The sequence below is a fragment of the Buteo buteo genome, unplaced genomic scaffold (assembly GCF_964188355.1).
Source record: "Buteo buteo unplaced genomic scaffold, bButBut1.hap1.1 HAP1_SCAFFOLD_216, whole genome shotgun sequence".
Taxonomy (NCBI): domain Eukaryota; kingdom Metazoa; phylum Chordata; class Aves; order Accipitriformes; family Accipitridae; genus Buteo; species Buteo buteo.
This window is the reverse complement of record NW_027439380.1, coordinates 46,601-69,199: the sequence shown is the minus strand read 5'-3', so window position 1 is coordinate 69,199 and position 22,599 is coordinate 46,601. Positions and strand designations below refer to the sequence as shown.

Sequence of the window (22,599 nt, the reverse complement as noted above, 5' to 3'; positions counted from 1 at the left end):
ACGTGTCTAGTTAAATCTTCTTTACATGCAGAAGGACGAGTATGAGAAGAGTGGCTAACTGTGCAGGTGATTACAGTGTTAGGTATGGAATGCGTTTAGTTTGTCCACAGCCCTTTCTCTCATACAAAATTATATAGCCAACTCTGGGGACTTTTGGTGGTCTGCAACAAAGGGATAGTTAGGCATTTAATTCACATTCTTCTCCACAGGAGAGTTGGTTAAAACCTTCAGAACTCGAACCTACTAATGTTTTTTTGAGACGTGTTTTATTCATTAACCTTGAGGTTGGGGACTTCTCACTGTACTAGATGGTGGGAAAGAGACTAGTTGAAACATCAAGACACAGCCTATGCTACATCTTCAGATGTTACAATAGTGAAATATCAAAACTGTATAGTTATTTGCTGCATACTAGAGATTTTTTACACTGTTGAACATTTCTAGCTTCATGCTCTCAATTCAAGACCATATTCACCCATTAATCATATGTGTGCTTTTATAATTGATGAGAACCCCCAAAACTTCCTTAGTTTGGCTAAATACTATTTTGATTATTCTAATTATACAGAGGTATTAGAACAGCATTGCTGGAATCTGAGGAACATACATGCCCAGCGTGGCATCAGATGGATGTTTCACCTGATGCTTTAATTGCCAACAAGTGCCTACGCGAGGTAATGTGATGACATTTACATAAAGTGCTTGTAAGAAAAGGCTATTTGTAGAAAGCTGAAAGGGAAGAAGATACTAATTTACATCTCCTTAAGCAAGGCGTAATTGAATAAGGCTAAATTTACTTTCCAAATACGTTATCTGTTGCTGTCACAGAAGCTTACAACTCTTTAGAGACAACCTGGCAAATTCAGGTCACGCTTTTGTTTGACATGATTGCCTCGCTTTCAAATTCGGCGCTAACACTGAAGTACATTACATACAGTTACTCTGAGTTACCAGTCATTAGTATGAGTGTTTCATGTGATGTGCACGTTGGTTTCATATATCTGTCTGTTGGTTTCTTTTAGGACTGATAGCATTTACAGGAATATACAAGTAATTTTCCTCTGTGAAGGCTTTTGTTCGTAGATCTGCTGAAGTTTCATCTTACCCTTTTTGTAAATGTTTTTCTGCCTCTAGGCTGTGAACAATTTAAGAAATGGAATTGGCTACACAAAAAGGCTGCGTCAGCAGATTCGGCAGCAGCAGCAGCCGCTACTGCCACCGCCTCCACCACCACTCATGAGTGTTCTGTTCACCAGCAGTTCGTTGGAAGAGAAGGTAAGCTTTATTTCAACATATGCAGCGATTCTTATATTTCAGTACAGCTTATTTTCCAACTGTCTGCGTTTATTCAGAAGGGCTATGAGGTTCCTGTGTGAAGGCAACAGCATTAGCAAGTCATCTGGGCCCCCAAGGACAATCAATACCCACCACTGGTAAGGAACTGTAACTTTAGAATGTCTTTTAAAAAATTCTCTTCAGATAAACTGAATGGGATTTTTTGCTGTTTCCTCTCTCCACTCCAAAAGGTCATCCAGCGAGAGCCAGTACACTTTGCTCAGCAGGTGGCAGACCAGGCTGGGAACTGCAAGTGTTGTACAGAAATTCGATGTATTACTACTTGTAAGCTGTTAAACGAGGCCGTAGCACTTTTAACTTCTGCAACAGCCGATTTATAAAGAAGTAAGTATGGACAGAGAGTTGTGGAGAATACAAGCAGTCCTTAATTTTTAAATGGCCTAATTTGAATTGGCTTTAACGAAGGGGATCTGTGCTTGCAGTAAAATTATTTAAAATAAAACTCCAGTACCTGATCGAAAAGAGGACTCTGAAAAAGGAACTTTTTTGCAGGAAACCATAATTCCATATCAGAATTAAAAACAATTAAAGGCTCAGGTGGACAGACAGCCTTTTGATTTCTGGCTGAACAGGGCTGTAGAAATTGATTTCCCAATAGAAGTCAGCCTCCAACATTCTTTTTCTAACAACTTCGTTGACACTGATTGAGCAATTCTTGGAAAAGTCAACACTGTTATTTTTTGACAATTTTGAGTTTCTTCAGTTTAGTCAGCCCAAATAGCCAAGCTGCTTTCTCTCAGTTGGAGAGAGAGGAGTCTGTTTTATCTATTACTGCAGTGTCATGTCAGTCCTTCCTTTTGGTATGTATGTGTTAGAGATAGATTGTAAGGGTGCACTGTGTTTATAAAATCTTAAAGATGAATCAGAACAAAACCCCGGATCCATCCCACAGATTGTCTAAAATCTCCAGGAAGCAAGAAAATAACAGTTCAGGGACAAGAGCAGGCCAAATACATCATTGTGAGGCAACAGCATAGGAAGCGTACGTGGAAGAAGATAAAAGAAGTTTGAGGGAAAATGAGTTAATATCTGTGCCGTACGGGCTGCCAGCGCCTGCGGCTTGTCACTGCTCTCGGGCTACCGACCCAGCTTCAAGGTGGAAAAAAAGCAGCTTTCTTTGAATGCTGGCGTCAGGAACAAGGTGCTTTAACTTGCCAGCAGGTGCCTGCAGGCTTTTATTGGCATGAGTTTGTGTGGTAGGAATGGAAGGTGTAGCTGGTGTTACTTCAGTGAAGGTCATGGGGCTTGGGGGTTTTCTTGGTTGGTTGGATTTGATTGGTTGGTTTGTTTGGTTTGGTTTGGGTTGTGCTATCAATTTCGGGGGTTCAGGAGCTGATTTCCATTCATTCCTCCTCCCAAGTGGTGTGGGTGGAAAAGGCTGGAGTGATAAATTTCTACCCGGTTGGAGGCAAGCTGACCGCATGAGTCGGAGAGACGCATTCACAGTGGAGGCTCATACACCACCCTGATGGCTGAAGGCAACTCCCTGAACTGTAATAGTGTGAACTTATCTGTTGTCTCTTGGAGTATGCAGGAGAAATGGCTTGCAGCTTTGTGAAGCTATAAACAAGTGTCAAAACTTGGAACAAATCAGTTTAACTTCTTGTATAAAATTAGGATCTCTCGGAACAGAAGTAGGTTGGAGCTGTTCACTGTGGTGGACAAATCATAGCAAGAGCTGGCAAAATATTAAACTGCCAGAGACTTCTCATTTGAACAGAAGGCTGATGGATGAATAGGTAGTATGCCATGTGTGCTACTTTCTCTCTTAAGTTCTCTTCTTTGTATATGCCTGGCAGTCTGGTACAGTTGAGAGAGAGAAGTAAGATTTTTTTTTTTTTTTTTTTTTTTAATACCAAAAGGGGAACACATTCTGTTGGGCATAAGTCACTCTCAGTAAGGCTTTCCAAGTGCGATTTTCCTCAACTTTTAAGTTATGAGATCAATTTTTGAGTAATACATGCAGGCAACTGAAAACTATCGATTCTTGCCTAGAAGACTTTGCTCTTAATAATATCTGCTACATCTAATTGATATTGTCCTTTATGTCAATCTCTAATTATAGCCTCTGTAGGAAGAACGGGGCAATGAAAGGCAGATGGTGGCCTTCTGTACACTGGAAAGATCTTGGATGCTAGCAAAGTCTAAAACGCGTTCTTGTGTTGTGCAAACTCTCTGAAGTGCAAGTTGTACGTTGCAAGTAATACGTAAAGCATGTAGGAAGTTGCTGCTGTAGGTGTTCTAATTTAGATGTAGTTCACATCAATTAAACATAAGCTTTCCTTCTGTATTTGTTATGGAAATAATATCATAAGAAGGAAAATATTCATTAAGACTATTTTTACTTAGGAAGTGGAAGTTGACAATGCCTATAAACAAGGCAAGGCAAATTAGGTCAAGGCCTAGTTACCCTTGTAAGTAAAGAGCTGTTCTGACTGGGGAGACTAGTTGATAGGACTACAGTCCTAATACCCCCCCGCTCCAGCTTTTTGGAAAACACGTAGAAAAAAGTTTGAAAAATGAGCTCATAGAGAAGGGAGGCGGGGGGAACCCACCAGATGACTAAAAGCCATGTCTGTAGTTGGATAAAGCTACTCTGAGAGAGAGAAATCCATCTTCCCTCAGTGGAAGATAAAGGCAACAATTAGAATTAAGGAGCTGCAATAAGCAATCTTTTTAAAATCAAGTGTTGAAGCTGTCCTTTGAGCATTTCCTCATCCCATTCCAGCCGAAGTGGGTCAGATGCCTTAAATAGTTCTAAGCATCTCTCGACTAACCCAGCTAATATTTGAAGTTGTCCGTATATGAAGTAGGAAAATGTCCGGTTTGAATAATGGCATCATTAATCCCTTTAGCCTTTGGGTCTGGATATGGGCTTTTTGACAAGCATGATGAGTTGTAGAGACCTTTTTCATGTGTCTCCCCCTTTTGCTACTAGTGTTTCTGTAGAGACCCTTGATCCATTAAGTACAGTCCTCACCTCCTGTCCCACTCCTTTCTCTCCCCTGGTTTCAGCTGGTAATGCAAAGTAGGGGTTTCTTTCTCCCTTTTTCCCTTTCTAAAGCAAGGGTTCTGTGGTGTTTAAAAAAAAAAATTTCATGCTGCTTTTAATTTAATGTTGTGCTGCCATGTTTGTCCTGTGCTGCTTCTGATTGCAAGGAGGTCAAGTTATCTAAAAACCATAAGCAGGATCTTTTTCCCCTCATTCATGTTAATGATGGGCAAAAGAGCAGAAGCTGATTTGGAAACCTGTAAGTGGAAGGGTATTTTCCAGTAAGGTGGTTGGTTTGTTGTTGTTGTTTTTTTCTGTTGTGGGGTCTTCAGTATTTTATTGTCTCCCACAGTACTCCTAGGCTGCAGAACCAGCCTCAAAGGCACTATGGAATGACTTCTCCCATTAGCTTGGCTCCTCCTAAGGATATAGACTGCATTCATACTCAGAAGCTGGTTGAAGCAATGAAAGCATGTGGGGTATTTGAAGATGAGGAAGAACTGAATCACAGGTATAACAAGGCTGTAAAATTTGTTAATCTCCTGGGGTTTTTTAGGGCAAACTTATACACAAGTTTTCTTTACAGGCTGGTTGTTCTTGGTAAACTGAATAACTTGGCCAAAGAATGGATTTCAGAACTTGGTGAGAGCAAGGTAAGGATTTTTGATATGTTCTTATCAAAACAGCTGAAGCCTTTTTGCTTCTTTTAAAGGTGATACTACTAGGATTTATGCTAAAGTTCAACTTTTAACTTTCTTCTGAAGTATCACGCAGAGCTGTAGTAACTGCCATTGAAATAATGTATAAAAGATACTTCAGATCAAGCTCTTCAAGTCCTTGGGGCACGGAGTAAATTTGTGAGGTGGCTCCATCAGTTGACCTGTAGCAGCTAACAAAGCTGAAACCAACATATTGTGGGGCGAGAGAGATGGTAAATGAGCAGTAATCTTGCCCCAAACAGCCTGCAGCACTCAATCTAGTTTGACATTATTTCACTAGACTTGCCTTTGGTGTGGCTCTTAGATTGTGTTAATTTATGTGGGCCTGCTGCAGGGAAGACTGATAGTAGGTCTTAATTTGTTTAAATTGATGAAACGACTGCTACATTACTCATCTTTTCTTTGTTTTGTTTGTGAGCTGCAAGCACTCACTTCAGAAAAACAGTATCAGTCTATTAGACTAACAACTCAGTCCGGGAGAGAGAGGACATTGTTTATGGAGGCTGTTGTAGTCTTTCTAAATGACTTAGAAAGAGGCTCTGCATCTCAGTGGGATTCTGACGTAGAGCCTTGGAAGGAACGGATGAGTAGGTCGTGAGTCTTCACTTCCTTTGCTGGGTCACAGGCAAAAGCTCACTCTATCCCCTCTGCAGCTGCTGCTCTGCAGACCAACATTTAACGATTACTGGTATTGCAGTGAGCTTAACGCATTCTTCGCATGAAAACTTTCTACCCAGAACATCACCCGTGTGCCTTTGCAGCTTTGGGTGTCTCGGCTTACACCTGTGTCTGCTGCTCATCTTCCATGCACTGCCATTCACTTATGAAGCAGTTGATTGCAACGTACCAGGGGAATGTTTCTCCTCCAGATGGGATTACAGCAGTGGCTGTAGGCTGTGTGACTTCAGCTTGTGAGCTGGCTGCCATTCCAGAGCCATAGGGGGAATGCAGGGCTGAGGCATTCAGCTTTGGTTGTCTATTTTTTATGCCTTCATAATACTGTATTGCACTCCTCAGGAATCCAGGGTCCCCAGCAAGCAGTCCTTGCCCCAAGCCCACGGGCACAGCTGCATCTAGCAACCGTTCAGCCTCTCAAACACACTGTGCGACTGTCAGCAGTGCAGAACACATGGATATGTGGGACTGTCTCATCTCCTACAGGTGCTGGTGAGAAAAGTCCACAGGCTGCAGAATGCAAACGGCGCTAATGTACAGTGCAGCTGTGGTGCTGGCCATCCTGGCGTCCATAGTCCTTCTGGGAGCTTTGGGTCACCTGGTTAAATCGCTGCTGAAGAATAGGAAACAGTGAGTTGGTCTTCCCAGCATTCTTGCGCAGCAAAGCATTCCCAGTGGCAGCATCCTGGAGTGCAGTTCACCGAGGGTAGCAGCACTCTGTTAGCATTTCATAGAATCAGAATCATAGAGTTGTGGAATGGTTTGGGTTGGAAGGGACCTTTAAAGTTCATGTAGAGCAACCCCTCTGCCATGGCCAGGGACATCTCTCACTAGGTCAGGTTGCTCAAAGCCACATCCAACCTGACCTTGAACACTTCCAAGAACGGAGCATGGAAGTGTCCTTTCTTTCTCTCTTCCCTGCCTTTCTCCTCTCACCCTTCCCCTTTGTTGGCTCATATTCCACACTGGATTAGCAGAGGAGAGGTAAAAAACTGCTTGATTATACAAAAATACATTTTTTTGACTAAAGATCACATACCTGCCTCAAATCCGACCTCTAAACCTCAGTGCCCTTCTTACGCCAGGAACTCAGCCATCTTTTCCAGACGCAGGAGCACGTCCCCACAATCCCCAGGAGAACTGCATCTCTGTCAAAAGGCATTTGGAGCTAAAAGATGAATTGGCTGGCATGGGTCTCGCCCTGTCCAGCAGCCCAGTGGCTCAGGCGCTCCCTGCAAAACTCCTATATCCACACCCCCTCCTCACTCAGATTTGCAGTTAGAGCCATGGCTCTCTCACCAACCAAGCGCAAGGCTGAGCTTGAGGTTGCAGGCATCCTGAGGACAGAAGCCCCCTTTAACGGTGCCTGACCCACTTTCTGTAAACCCACAGTGGATTCGGGACAGTTAATGGCCAGAGAGAGAGAGGAGCTAGGATGTCCCTGCTGGGAACTCGGCTTCAAACCCCCAATACAACAGTTCCTAAATTATACAAAGGGGAACAGCTTCCCTGGGAGCAGACTCCCTGCAGCCCCTCTGCCTGCCCAGCCACCTGCTACTGGGGCACTATTCGCCTTTGTGCTAAAGTCCACCCTTCAAAACAGGCAATCAGATCTAAATAGAACTTTCTTTTCCCTTCGCTGAACTAAGTAACGGGGATCTCCTTTTATTCTTTCTTCCTGTCTGAGGAAGGAGGTAAGCACCTAACTGCAGAAGATTTGTGCCCAAGACCCCGAACTGCAGGGGGCCTGTGCTGCCAGCCCAGAGCTGAGCAGTGCATTATTTAGGACAGATGGGAGTCAGGCTTTTGCCTTTTACTTGCCCATCCCTCCTTTGTAACTTGCAGGCTTCTTTTTTAGATCCTCAACTTTTGCTGTGATGTCTGGGCACTTGCTGCAGCCTGAGAGTCTTCTGGACAAAATGAGACGCGTGTCTTGAGAGGCCACAGTCCAACCACTAATTGCCTACGTCTCTACTAAGCAATATTGACAATAATTTTCTTAGAAGGGGTGGATCATCAAATTGGTGACACAGAATTAAAAGATTGGTTTTCTAGGCCACTTTAATTTTAACAGAAAATTGGAGATTTGGGTTGAAAAATACAAAACACTTTAAAGCTGAAACACTCTCTGTAGCTGCTACTTTGCTTATTCTTGTTTGAAAGAAGTACTTGGCAATTTGAACATATTTTCCACATCAATTCAACCAGACTTGTTTACATTCAAACTTTAAAACATATACAAATCCAAACTAAAAAAACAGCACTATGCTCACAATTTTTACCTAACTTTTTAAGCATCTTTTGCCCCAAATATTTATATTCTGATTATATTCCAATATTATCTCTCGGAAGTTATAGAGCACTTTTTTCACTTAAGTGCAATGTAATTAGCTTATGTCCCCAAAATACTTCATTCCTGATGACTTACAAAATTCACAGTGCAAAATGAGATACAGCATCTCCCTGTGCAATGCTAGGCGCCTTGGGCAGTGGTCCTCAGAAACAGGACAAACAGAGAGTGCCTAAGCTTATCAGGGATGAAGCGAGGAGGAAAAGGCATCTAATTAGATCTACTCGAAGATCCAAGCGTGATCTTCAAACACAAACTTTCTTCTGCAACTGAATGTCTAAGACTGAATTTGCGTTGTGTTAAAGAAAGAAAGAAAGAAAAGAGACAGAGACTGTACTTGGCTTCAGTAAGGGCTAACAGCAGAGTTGTCAGAGACCTGATGAGGAACACAGGAGACTGGGGTGTGATTCATCTGACTCAACGTGGATGTCTCTCATGTAGACACCCATGCCCGAGCCAACCTTGGCCCCATTTTCAGGCAACAGAGAGTCGAGTCAGTATAACCAGTGAGTTCAAGGTGCTGTTTCTCTTATCCTAAAGTAAATACTTATATTTTTGGCCAGAAAGACTGCACATTAGATTCACTGACTTGATTCACTGTAGCTCCTTTAAAATAAAATAGGACCTCATGCCCGTTGTGCAGGCAGAGATGATTACAACTGCATTACAGATACACAATTGTCGCGTCCCAAATTTTAATATAGCAGAGATTAGAAGAGAGAGAGAGACAGCTGAAGATAGTAGGCGGCTAATCATACATCTTACTATGGCAAGGCCAGCTTTTAAACATATAAATCCAATTAATATCATAAGTCCAATATTTACAAGCCATTTTCCCCACCCCGTCAGTCCCTAGGATCCCAAAATGGAATGCAGCCATGAGTTTGGACTCCAGCCATCAAACCAGTTAGCTGACTGATTGATTGAAATAATTCAGCTGTTTGATCAGCTATCTCTTTCATCTTTGCCCGGGCTTCTTCAATGGAAGTTGTGGCATTATGAATGGTAATACAACGTTCGGATTCAGTCAAGTTTAACATACCACACACACCACGTTCTTTTAGCAATAACATATCTAAGGCTAAACGATTCTGTAATGTCATTTTTGATACTTGTTGCACTAGCAGATTTAGTTCCCCAAAGGCATATTGAGTCCAATTACTTAATACATGTACTTGCCAAGTTAGGTTTTCTAGCGCCCATTGGTGCTGAACAATATAGCCAGATGGTGCAAAGAATGCTTCTAGCTCTAATGATACCTTCTGTCCCCAGGTATAATAACCGGGTTTTAAATGCTTTGAATCCACTTCTGGGTGTTACTTGGGTCATCAAGTTCTCGTTTTTTCCTGTGAATAGGTGGTGTGCAGCATCATGCTGGCAAAATCAACTCCTCATGGACTGTTCTGGATGGTTTGCTATTTATGCTGCATCAGTCCTTTGCCTTAACTCTAGATGTGGCAGTACACCAATCCATACACTGTGTTCCACCAGCTGCACTACCTCTATGTCAGCATCTTGACTAAAAACTAAGGCAAGAATTGGACTTTAGTAGGGTTAGTTACATGCAACAAGTTTAGCGTGTAGGTCACTCTTCAAAAGCCTATGGCTGCAATGAGTACTATTTTGCCTCTAATTAAATAATATACTTGGATAAGTTGTGTTGACAAGGAGACAGCTGATGACAGGGGTATAGAAATGGATTCTGTATAACCTGTTCTATTTAACTCACAAATGATCACCCTGTTTTTCTTTTTTTTTTCTTAAATGAACTGGCGTAAGACATTAGCTCCATGCTTGTGACCATTCATAACTCCATGAAGACAGAATAGCACATATCAAAAGCTTAAAACAGCATCACTCACATAATACAGATATTAGGACAAATACAGGAAAAAAAAAAGGACCTGTATAGCCATTTAAGTTCAAGCCAAGACAGGATCAAAATACACTGGTATTTCTTCTGTTCTCCCCGATGTATAGCTCCGGCATAGCCATAATATACATTTCTACTGATTGTTCTATTGACATGTTATGCCTAACTTGATCAAAACACTTGAGGTTAACAATTGCAATGTTAGTGAATATAAGCCACTCTCTCACTTGCTGTACTACAAATATTCTGTGTATTAAGTTTAACTGCGTCTTCTAGGGACACATCCAACTAGTTAGCAGTAACATTTACTGTGTTGCAAGCTGAACCTATTTTGGAACACATAAAACAGGTTTATGTCCCTTATTTTAATTGAAATATAGATATGCTACTGTAATGTAACATCTCTTCATAATGTCTTCAGTACTTTTTTTATGCAGCATTTACTATGTAACAGACATTAAATCTTGGGAGAGCTCGTGGATATTGCCAGTGCTCTTTTGGCTTCCCTAGAAATATTCAGAACTCAGGCTTGAGAAGTTCTTTGTTTTGCTTCTAAATGACCCTTCCTTGGAGATAAACTGCTTGATCACTAGCTGTGATCTGCTGTGTGTTCCTGGATGAACGGTGCAGGACCTATGTCCTGGTTTAAGCCCAGCCAGTATCAAAGCACTATCAAGCCACTTGCTCACTGCTCCCCCCCAGCCCCGGTGGGATGGGGAGGAGAAAATATAAAGAAACGCTCGTGGGTCGAGACAAGGGCAGGGAGGGATCACTCACCACTTATGGTCATGGGCAAAAGACAGACCTGACCTGGGGAAGAAACAAAATCAATTTAATTTACTACCAATCAAATCAAAACAAGGATACTGTGAAGGAAAACCAAACCTTAAAACACCTTCGCCCCACCCCTCCCTTCTTCCCAGGCACAGCTTCACTCCCAAATTCTCTACCTCCTTAGTCAGAACTTAATATTATTATTAATAGTATTAACGCTGAACATACTGACAGAAACTCATTATTTTCTGAATAGGCAGTTACAAGTATTTCTCAGTTATTCTTCCTTCCTAAAAAAAAAAAATACACTGTGAAGTTTTTTAAAAGGGTATTCTTAAAAACATTTAATCAGGTTACCAAAACCAGGTATATGTCTGAAAACCTAACTTAAACCTGGTTAGTTTTGGCACCATAGAGAAAGAACACAGATTAGATTCTTTCATCTCTCTCAAGACATTCTTCTCAAGTAGAACAAGACTCCGGTGTCTGCATTGCAAGTCGCCCTTGTCAATACTATTCTGTGAATATATTATTCCGTAAATGTTGCCATTTTTCACTGAATAGAATTCAATTTTTTTGCAGTATTCATGCTCATATAAATTATTCACATAATAATGGCAATATTTATCAAGTAATTAATCCTTTCTAGTGTTTAACCAGTCCTAGCTACAGACAAAGTAGGCAGAATGTATTAGTCTATATGGAACAAGCACAAGTTATCATTACGATTCATCAAATGTGGGCATTTCTATTTATTTCTTATGAACCTATGACCCTGCTCTGACTATGAGTATAATGAAGCTTCCTCCAAAGCTTTTGGCAATTAGTGGGAACATTTCCACTGATTTTCATGGTCTTTGGATCAGATCCTGGTAATGCTGATAGTATACAGATAGCACTATTTTTCTGAAAAAAAACCCCAAACAAACCAGTGAAAATAAACAAAGGAATTCATGTTCAGGTTCAGAAAAGCATCCCTACTCATGAAAAACACTAAATATGGACCTTGTTTTAAATAGGCATTTAAGGTATTTCCTAGTAAGAAGTAAGAAAAGAGATGTGATTTAAGCTTATTCTAACCTGATAAATATGTATGTACTACATTATATGTGCCACTGTCACAAATAATCTTTCCTCACAATTAAATGCAAATTGCTGCTTGACCAGTCAGAACACCAATAATTACCAAGACTAACAACGCTTATGTTATAGAACAAAACTGACTAACCCAGGTCACTTAATAACAATGATCTGTGTTGTATTGTTCTTTTATCTGAATCAGGCTTGGCAAAAGAAGTCACTTCTTCGGGCTTCTGTTCTCTAACTGATTCAATATCAATACAGGAGAATAACACGCTTGAAAATAATTTTAATACCATACTTTTCCACTCATATATAAAAATGCAGATATTTGATGAGAAGAAACTTCCAGACTCAGATACCTATTACATTGAGGAAAATATATACCAGAAAAGCCCCGACTCGGAGTCAAATTCCACTCTCCCAACCTCAGTCTGCACCAGCATCCAATCTCACACAAATTCACTTGAAACAGTGACATTATGCAGACATTCCTGTCTAGAACTTCCTCACACAAACACATTTCAGCCTTCATATTTTGGTAACCATTCTTAGCTTCACACAGAATTGAAGGAATTTGCTATCTGCATACAATGCGTGATCCCTTGTGCAAGAAACCAGCTCATTTATCCTTCAACTGGAGGGCAGTCAGGTTCCCTTCTGCACTCAGCATGAAAGGCCTTGTGAGATATTGTCCTGACACAAAGAACCCCAAACATTCATGAAATGCAAATCAGACCCATACCTCCAATCCCACATGTAATGAGGTAAGAGAGATTTTACAATAGCCAATATATTTTCAGCCTGTATCTCAAGATAAGATGATAGCTTTTTCACAGACTTTGAGCAATACAAAAACCAGGACTAAAACACCCTACCAAACACCACAAGATCCAAGATAGAAATCACAATTTTTGCTGGGTAACATCAGCACCACCTTTTTTCTTTCCTTCTTGAAAGACTTCCATTCTTCTACCGATTTTAGTATTTTCCCGTGAAACAAAGGTGTTCTAGATGCTTGTCTTATAAAAAGGCTTTAGTGAATAACTCTAGTTTTAAAGATTACAACCAAATGATCTTTTTCTTCTTTCCTGCTGAGATTCCTGACTTTTGTCAGCCTCTGGATTTCACCTCTACTGCAGGAGAACAATAAAAAACTTCTTGCTTATGAGTTTTTAAAATGTGAAATGCAAGTACAAGATGAATAGAATTTTGAACACACACTATTACACTATGAGCGATTACCCACAAAAAGTAGGGAACACATACAAATGCTTAGGCGTTTAAGATGATTGCTACCCCTGTCTCACAAAGCCGTTTTTTTCCTGCTGCTTTATTCCACATTCCCTTGGTTGTAAGTTAGTTCGGTGCATCCTTCTTTTCACTGTAGCTGTTTTCTTCCTTCAGAAATGAAGGGGAAAAACCTATGTATGTTCTTTCTGTTTATCCATCGGTAACATACCTATAGCTCCTCTGCTAATTTTTTTTAAACTTTTTGTGCCTTGAATTCACTTAAAGTGTATATTCCATATAAACCCCATTTTCCCTTTATAAACTATAAATAACTGCTATATCAAATCTTGTTGACTGGGTATATGGATTTCTGATATTTTGGTTTATGAAACAAAAGCAGCCACCTGAAAACTTCACAGTGTTTCATGTCTAATTGCCTGAGTTATTTAACTGTCACCTCACTTCACTTGCTTCAGGAATGATACGTGAGGATGTACTTACTGATTAAAATGACAATTAAGGTAGGTTACCATCACATATCTGTACGAAACTTTGAACATGCTGTGTTTCTCAGCTTTTACAAATGCTGCTATATTTACATGCAACATAGCTGAAATTTGACCATGAAAAATGTATCCCTCACACATAACAATACAAAGTGTTGAGTGAGGCACATTAAAACAAAGATGTGTTCACCTAATTCTAACGTCTTTATAGTTTAAAAATCACCTACTAAAAAGCTATGAATGTTTTGCCTGTGAATACAAGAATTAGCTGCTTTTTTTTCCTCCAAAGAAAGCAACAGGCCTGCCTGCCAGTTTCCCGGCAGTTGCAGTTGGTATTTGAACAAGCTTTCTCCTTCTGAATACAAAAGAACAATTAACTTGAAATCTAGAAGTGAGACTAGAGTAAGGGGGTATATACCCACTACAATCTATTGCAAAGCCATCTGCAAGGTTCCACATGAGATGATTGTTTTGTACAGAACAAAAAATAAATAAACAAAAAAGCACACGCAGCATTCACTTCACCTCCAGGCTTCTAAGTGAAAAGATGTATGTAACCTGGGATGCAGTGAACTATCTAAGGGAAATCGGGCCTGATAATCAACCTCTTTCATGTTTGTCTTACAAAAGCAAGGCTTATCTTTCTATTTGTTTGACAGACCCCAATTAGAATGAGTCCCGATTTTAACATGAGTTCTGCAGAACAAAACTCCAGGTAGTTGGGTGTTTGTATTGCAATTCTCACTCCAGATCAGCCCTCTTCTATTTATTGAGGAGCAGGTGCTGAGAGAGAAAGCAAACTGTCTTGCCTTGTTTGGAACAACAACACCATCCTTAGCAATGATGTACCTTCATGAGTAAATTGACTCATGTGGGTAACTTCTAACTTGGCTGCATAATTATGCAAGCAACTTCATGGGATTAGTGGCATAAGTAAGTGCTCACTAGAGTAACAAAAAGGGCTTCATACATTAACATTGTTTTTCTTTCCCTTCAATGTAAGGCTCCTGTAACTTGTAATGCAACACAACAGCAAGCAAACATCAAGAAAAAAAACCAAAACAAACAGAAAACCCCAAATATGGGCTAACTTAACAGAGCATGCAGGCAGTAAAACTTCTTACTCAGAATCATCCTGGCAAGACGGCCATTCTGTAGGATGAGCTAGCATGAACTGTCCAAAGAGTAACCGCAGTGTGCACTGTTGCTATCCTAGCAGGAACTCTGCTGCACACAGTGAATTTTTCCTGCTGGAAAATGTCAGTTGTATCCCAAAACATGGTGTTTTCGTTTTGGTTTTTTCCTTCATGGATGTGTAAGTACTTTACCAAAAAAACCTGTACTCAGTAGTTTATCGTATTTAGTTCACATCCCACATTTCTCATGTCGTTAGAGCTTATGGGACTGTTATTTACTCACAAAAGCCTACTGAAGTGATGTTAACCTGTACACTGTAGTGCATTGCTTCTACTTCTGAAGACAAAGTCCAAATAAAAGGCAGGAATGCCCTTCATTGCAGAGGAAAAAATACAGCTGCCACAGTGATTCCTTCTGTTGCTCCTGATGCTGTATATATTAACATCAACATCTGCTGACATTGGCAAAGAGCAACATGGAACTAGACTTACCATCAAGAAATCATGTTTTTGTGTGATAAATAGGCAGCAGCAGCTGTTTTTACAGCTGGGAGATTTCATCTAACTGCGGGACCAGACACAGTCACTTCTTGGACATTCCAGATTGTCTTGAACAGTGCTAGAATGAACAGAGAACAGAAAGAAATGCTGAAATTGCAACTTTTCTTATGGTAAGTTGCAGTATTATTGGCATTCTTCTGAGTCTTCTTCCACGTGCTGCCCAATTCTTTTTTTGTGTGCTGTACTATGAGAATGTCTTCAAGGCACCTTGATAAAGGACATGCTCAGGACTACACTTCTCTCAGATTCTGTGCTTGACTGCTTCCTCTGTGTTCCCGACCAGTTAAGTTCTCAAGGTTATACCCCAGCTTCATCCCACTGGCCCAGAATAGGAGAACCACAAATTACAGTAACTTTTCTGGGTATGACGGGAACAGGCAGCCCCACGCTCACCGTGCAGCTCATCTCCACACATTTTCTTGACACGCTTTTCTGACTGCAGCACCATGAGCGCTTGGAAAGCCTCTCCTGCTTGTTTTGCCTGCCAACAAACCACTTCAAAGACTTCAGCCCTCTGTTGTCTGCTCACATGCTACCCCACGGGATGGCCACGTGCTTGTACCTGTAATGCACTCACAGAAGAGGATCGAGAGGGCTGTGAAAGTGGTACCAGCTGCAGGTGAAATGACTTATGTAAGGGATTTTTCTATTTGGAGAAGATCATAAAACAATAATATTTTGGGCTACCAATAAAAAGACAGTTTTGTGATAAAATAGGAAGTTTTAGGCTCCCTTCCTCCCTCCAAACAGTGAGCAGCAGCCTCTAGACAGGAGCATGGAATAGTCCTGACCAGAGTCAGCATTGCATCACATGGACCTGGTCTAAAATAGCTCTAACAAAATCCCAGCCTCAGAGGAGAAAGCAGCAGCAGCAGCAAAGATAAATCCTGTGATTATAACCAGAGTGAGGTTGTAAAGTCAGTATCTCTCTTCAGGAAAGTGACCATTAAGACTATGGCTTCAGTTTCTGTCCTGGGGCCTTTTCAAGCTGGTTAGGTCATTGTTTTAGAAGTTTGAGGTTTATTCAGGAAGAGATCAATTCACGAATGGATCATATATTTTAGCTGATCAAGAGAATAAGTGGCACATGGCTATGTCTGTTAGTGTGTGAGCCCATGTCCGTAGAAGCCCCGTCGACAGCTTCACCAAGATTACCTTCTCACAAGGCCATTCTTCAATGACCTTCAGACGGTTCAAAATACACAGCCTATCTTAATGCCACTATCCAGGAGAGGATGTTTGTCCCAGCTAGTGTTGCATGGTCTGAGAGCTGTCTTTCTCAGGGACGAATCGTCTAGGGTGAAAGTGGTTTTCGTCTTAATGAGGGCAGAGCAAAAGTGTGATGCTGCACAGACTCTCCCTCTCGTGGGGAGGGAGGTCCATATTGGTGTCTGGGTCCAGACCATGACATTCCCTTTCTCTTGCAGTGTGAAGTGTTGAGGCACACAGAGCAATGCAGAAAGCACAAAACACCAAGTTACCGTTACCAAGTTGGAAACTGTATCTGCACCCTATCAGCATGGTCATCTTCTTTCTCACTGTCCCATGCCAAGAGAGAGCCTCCCCAATTTGACCACTGCTTTGGCTAGAGAAAACCCACACAATTCTAATCCTCATCGCAGTGGCACAGGGAGATGTGCATGAAGGGCGGGAATGGGAAGGGTGCTACATAGACAAGCAAGGGGAATCCAGGGATAGCCACACACTTGTGACTAAGACACAGTGGCTTAGGGAAATGCACAGTTCTGGGGCATGAAGGTCCTAGCAAGAAAGACTGCAGAAGTCCCAAGCCCTTCCCCTCTGCTCTGTCGAGCCCTGGGCTCCCCAGTGCCAGGCAGAGACGGCCACATTGGAAAGAACTCTCCCCCCAGTGCCCCTCCCACTTTCCGTTGGGCTTAGAATGTTGGTCGTTGGGCTTAGAATGTTGGTCGTTGGGCTTAGAATGTTGGTCGCTGGGCTTGGAATGTTGGTCAGTTGGAGCCCACGGCCGCCAGAGACAGCAGCACGGAGCTGTGCTGGCACGCAGGAGCGCTGGGAGGAGGCAGGATCTGACCGAGCGGCACCGAACCGGCACCGGCACCTCGCCTCCCATCCCCGCTGTCGCCGACTGGCCCGCGTCCTCGGTCCACGGCGAGGGTCCTCCTCTCCCGGGCAGGATGGGCCAGGCCAACTGCTGCTGCGGCTCCAGGTGAGCTCTCCCTGTGCCTCGGGGGCACGGCCGGGACCCGCGGTGGCAGCGGCCTTTCTCATGCCCGCCGCTCTCTGCTCTGCAGGGAGGCTCTCGCCGACGCCGAGGCGGTGCTGAGCGCGGACGTGCGGCTGACCCGGGGCCGCAAGAGGAGCGAGAGACGCCTTCTCCTCCTCCAGGAGGAACTGGTGATCGCCAAGTTGCAGTAAGACCCTCAGAGCCCAGCTGCCTTTCCCCCAGCCCTGGCCCTGGCCCCGGGGCAGGGACACCCCGGCACCAGCCCCAGGCCCCGGCACCTTGGTGGGTGCTGGAGGCGCCCATCGCTGTCCGTCCATCCGTCCCAAGGGCAGGTGGGGGACTGGGCTCTGCCCGGGGGGACCCCGAGGAGGACACCCCCAGCTCACCGCCTGCCTCTCCTCTCTGCTCTCTGCAGACGCGGCACCAGCCTGCGCCCACAGCTCCGCCTGGCCCTGGACCAGCTGTGGGTGCTGAGCGGCGGAAAGGAGGCGGCGGGGGACGAGGAAGAGGAGGAAGGCGGTGATGAGGACAGGACCTCCATCCTCCTCGTCTGGCCCAGCGGCTCCTGCATCGCCACTTTCGGGTGAGTGCCACGGCCAGGCGGGAGACGTTCCCAAGCACACCCGCACCATCGTGAGAACGGCCTCTGCCCTGCGTCCAGAGCCTGGGCAGGGATCGAGCAGCACGCCGGCAGGGAGGGATGGGGGCATGGGCAGGTCCCGCATCCCCTTTGGGTCCCCAGAAGGGGAGGGCGAAAGCAGCTGCTCTGGCAGGACACGGGGAGCCAGGGCTCGGGCAGCGCCTCTGTCCTGCCCCACGGGGCTTCGTCCCGCTCCGGCGTCCTTCCCCACGGGGCAGGGCTGCGCAGGCGCCCGCCTCTGCCCACGGGCTGGGGCGCAGCGGGGCCTGACGCTGGTTCTCCTCTCTTTCTGCAGCTCCCGGGCGCTGAAGGAGCTGTGGGTGGGCACGCTGCTGGGGTAAGCCGCGGGGATGCTGCAGGTGCAGCCGGACGGGGGAACGCAGCTCCTCAGCTGGGGAGAGGTGCCCCCGTGGCTGCCGGCAGCTCTCGCTCGGGCAGAGCTGCCGCAGGAGGGAGAAGAGGCGGCTTGGGGCTCAGCCAGCTCTCTCCCTGTCCCTTCCCGGTGCACAGGACACCAGAAGGAGCCAAGAGAGCCCGGGTGATGCCTGTCCCATCCATCAGGCTCCTGGAGAAGGAGCTGGGCCGCCGCCACGCCGTGAGTGCCTGCCCGGTCTGGGCTCTGCCCCCGAGCCCTGGTCCTCCCGCCGAGCGAGCGGCAGAGGCATCGCTGCTCACCTGCCTCCGCTCCTTCTCTCTTGCCCAGTGGAGGACATTCAGCGCCGGGAGCCTGGAGAGGCTGATGGAGGGCCAGGCCGAGGTGAGAAGGGCTGCCTTTCGCCCGCCTCTGGCTGTGCCGGCACGTGCGGCCAGTGGGGTGAGGGATGGAGGGAAGGGTGGTGCCGCTCGGGGAGCGGAGAGGGTTGGGGAGCCGCCGGGAATGCCGGCACATCCTGGCCGGCGGTGCTGGGGGGAAACCTGCCCCGCGGGGCAGAGAGCCCGGGAGGGCAGAGGGTCCCGGCTCTGCCACGCTCAGGCTGCCGGTGCCGGCTGGCAGCTCGCCGGCGGCCCTTTGCGCCGCGGGGCTGCTCTCTGAGCGCAGCCTGGTTCTTGCAGGCTGGTCCCAAGCAAGGGCCTCCGACGGTCCCGCCGAGCAGCGGAGGGGGACTTTGCCACGCACCGGGTGAGTTTCGGGAAGAACGGTAAGCTCCTGCAAGCGCTGGAGCTGTGCTCACTTGTCCCTCGAGTGTCGCCATGCAGGTTGGGCAGCCCGAGGCAGGATGTCACCTCCAGGAGGAAGGAAGGACGGACACCCGCTGGGCAGCGGCCGCTGGACGTGGTTCTGCGGGGACACGGAGCCTCTGCTGCTGCCCACAGCTTGGAGGAGGACAGGGCGAGGGCTGGGCCAGGCTCTCCTCTCCTGGTGGCGTGCCGGCTCTCAGGAGCCTCCCAACTGGAGCTGCTGAGCCGGAGCTCGGAGGTCCAGCTGCTGGCTCCCTGCCCGTCCTGCTGCACCGCTCAGCACCACGCTGCGGGCAGGGCAGGCCCCGGGAGCGCTGGCCCGGCGGTCTCCGTTGACGGGCTCTTGCTCGGCTTTCCTTTGCAGCAGGAGGGAGCAGCAGCAGGAGGAGGAAGAGGAGGGGGCTGCCCTGGCCCTTTGCTCATCGGAGGACCCCGGCCGCTGCCCAGGCACCAGGGCAGGTGGGCTCTGGCTGCAGCAGGGCGCTCTTTGGCCAGCCCCTGGCAGCCCTCTGCGGGGAGGACGGCTCCCTGCCCCGGCCCATCCAGGTAAGCCAGCCTGGCCGGGGGGGTCCCCAGCCCTCCAGATGCTCCCTAGAGGCGGTAGGAGCCCTCCCTCCGGCTGCTCCACAGGGGACACGGGCGTCCCCAGGAGCTGCGGGGATGGCGGCTTGGGCTCTTCACCCCCAGCAAGGAGCCCGCTCTGGGGCAGTGCTCTGGCCACCGCTGTCGGAAGGCAGCTCCTCGGCCAAGCAACTGTCCTCCTGCCTCTCCTGCAGGAGCTGCTGGCTGTCCTGCGCCGGGAAGGACCGTCGACGGAGGGGATATTCCGCAAAGCTGCCAGCGGGACGGAACTTCGGGAGCTGCGGGAGGCCCTGGACCGCGACGCCGATGTCGACCTGGGCAACCAGCCTGCACTCCTGCTGGCCGCCGTCTTGAAGGTGAGCGCTTCTGACCTGCGGCTGGAGGAGCTCCTGGCCGGCCTGGAAACTTCAAAGGCTCACCCAGAGCCCTTGGCATTGCAGGACTTCCTCCGAAGCATCCCCGACAAGCTGCTGGTGACCCACCTCTACGAGGACTGGATGGCAGCCATGGAGAGGACCAGCAAGGAGGAGAAGGTCTCCGAGCTGAAAGCGTAAGTGCGGGCAGCAGCCTGCCTGTTGAGCAGGAGCCCTGGCCGCTGGCTGAGAGCACCTGGAAAGCTGGGCAACTCAGCCGCTGGCTCCCCCCTGCCTTGGACAACAGGCCTGGGCAAAATCTGCTTTGTCAACCTAGTGTCCCTGTTCCCTCAGGGTGGCCGAGAAGTTGCCTGCAGCCAACCTCTTCCTCCTCAAGCGGCTGCTGTCCCTCCTCCAGCACATCGGCCGCAACGCAGCCACCAGCAGGATGAGCTGCAGCAACCTGGCCATCTGCCTTGGGCCAAACCTGCTGAGCCCACCCGACGAGGACCTGCTCCCGCTCCAGGCCATGCTGGAGGTGACCGAGAAGGTGCGCTGTGTTGGCAAGCCGGCTGCAGCCTTGCCGGCCCATCCGAGCTTGGCTGCTCAGAGGTCCCTGGCTGCCTCCTCCCTTGAGCAAATGCCGGTGGGGTGGCTGCCTGCAAAGGCAGCCCCGCAGCCACAGCCATCTGTGCAGAGGCAAGGGTCGGGAGTGGGAAAGGCTGCTTGGGACAACTTCAGGCAGCTGGGTTGAGAGCAAGGGTTTGATGTGTGCAGGTGAACACGCTGGCGCTGTTTATGATTGAAAATTGCGGCGACATTGTTGGGGAGGAGGTGGCTGGCCGCTCCTGTCCATCAGCTGGGGAGTCGCCAGCCCCCACGGACGGAGCCACAGGTATGAGGAGGAACTGAGGGCTGTCCCAGGCTGGGGCTCGGGATACCAGAAACCTCAACGTCAAGAAGAAAACCGGTGTAGGGCTTGGGGTGGGTTTTGCTTTAGGTGTGCTACTTCCAAGGCGTCACTGCTGCACATGGTTTTGCTTTCTAGACCTGCCTTTGGAAGAGCAAAGTGGCCCTGCAGGCAGAGGAGACCAGGGCCACCAGGCAGAAGCCATTCTGCATGCATCCCCCTCTCTGGGTGTCCTCAAAGGAGCTGGGGGAGACATGGTGGCGGAGTCCAAAACGACAGAGGTATGTCAGCTCTGCTCCACAAGCACCGTGACAGTGTCTCTCGGGTAGGAGGGTAGTTTCTGAGGAGGCCAAGTAGCTGCTGGGCCTCCTCCGGCCAGCCGATGGCTTGTGTGTTTGGGGTTCCTCCTCCTCCCCCACGGAGTCATACGTTGTATGGAAAACTGGAAAGGTCCTTTCTCAAATGCATTAAGCATGTGCTTAATCCAACCAAATACCTACAAAAAGACAGCGGGGAGTAGCTGTCAACTTGAGAGGGCTTTTGCTCGGATCCTACTTCATCACAGTTTCATCAAGTCTGTTTTGGGGCAGGTGGACTGTGCAAAATGTGGATGGATGATGCAAAGCAGCATCTTCCCCAGAGAGCTAAGGTGGTAATTTGGCAAGCAGTCCCTTACTACTCCAGGCCGTCCCTTGCCACCCCTGAACTCCAACAATTCTGGTTTAGGCACCTCCAGCTTTGCCTCCAGCCACCCTCGAGAGCACGGCAGAGCCCCTGCTACGCCCGCAACAACTGGGCAGCCTTTCAGAGGAAAGAAGGTAAAACGAGTCACTTTGGGTTAAAATCAGAACTGTCTCCGCTGGATCGTGGCCTTACCTATCTAAGCACACTGTGGGATGGAAAGGTTTGCAGGCTCTCCTCGGGACAAGGAAAAGAGAAGGAACCGAAGGAGGAAACAGGCCTGGGGAGATGAAAGCTGTGCAGAAAAAAAGAGGAGGAAGAGAGAAAACGTATTGGGGGATCGCAAACGGAAAAGATGCAGGAAGGTCCGGCAGGTCGAGAAGCCCAGGTATGTACCAGGCTCTGCTGCCCATCCAACTCTCAGCACTGCTCTAAGTCAGGCCAACCCGCTGGCAAGGCACGGCGAGGGATGGTGCTGCGCAGGGTCTGGCAAGAACCCCGTGGCCGCTCCCCAGGGGCTCCCCATCGAGCCCTGCTGCGTGGCACAGGGGCCCTGTGCATCTCTGCGCGCGCACAGCTCTCTAAGGGCATTCCCCGTGGGGATAAGGCGCCAGAGCCCTCCCCTCGGCAATGCCAGCCGTAGCTCGCTCTCTTCTGGGCTATGAGCAATTCCTCGTCAACGGTGTTCCCCAGAGAGAGGGCAACCAAACCCTGCCTCTTCCTGCCGCTGTGCATTCAGCAGCGCTCTCTGACTCTGTCCTTGTAGGTGCCGTTTTCCTGTTACTGGCTGAAC

At 47.1% G+C, this 22,599-nt stretch overlaps 1 protein-coding gene across 1 annotated transcript; it reads left to right on the top strand.

Moving 5' to 3' along the window:
* Nucleotides 1–626: 626 nt before the first annotated feature.
* On the top strand, nucleotides 627–22,597 carry LOC142028245 (T-cell activation Rho GTPase-activating protein-like). Its single transcript, XM_075022212.1, has 10 exons — nucleotides 627–674; nucleotides 1,135–1,275; nucleotides 20,057–20,218; nucleotides 20,303–20,412; nucleotides 20,570–20,765; nucleotides 20,993–21,110; nucleotides 21,264–21,406; nucleotides 21,852–21,943; nucleotides 22,030–22,194; nucleotides 22,573–22,597. The coding sequence occupies exons 1-10, from the start codon at nucleotides 627–629 to the stop codon at nucleotides 22,595–22,597; spliced, it is 1,200 nt and encodes a 399-aa protein (XP_074878313.1).
* The last annotated feature ends 2 nt before the right edge of the window (nucleotides 22,598–22,599 follow it).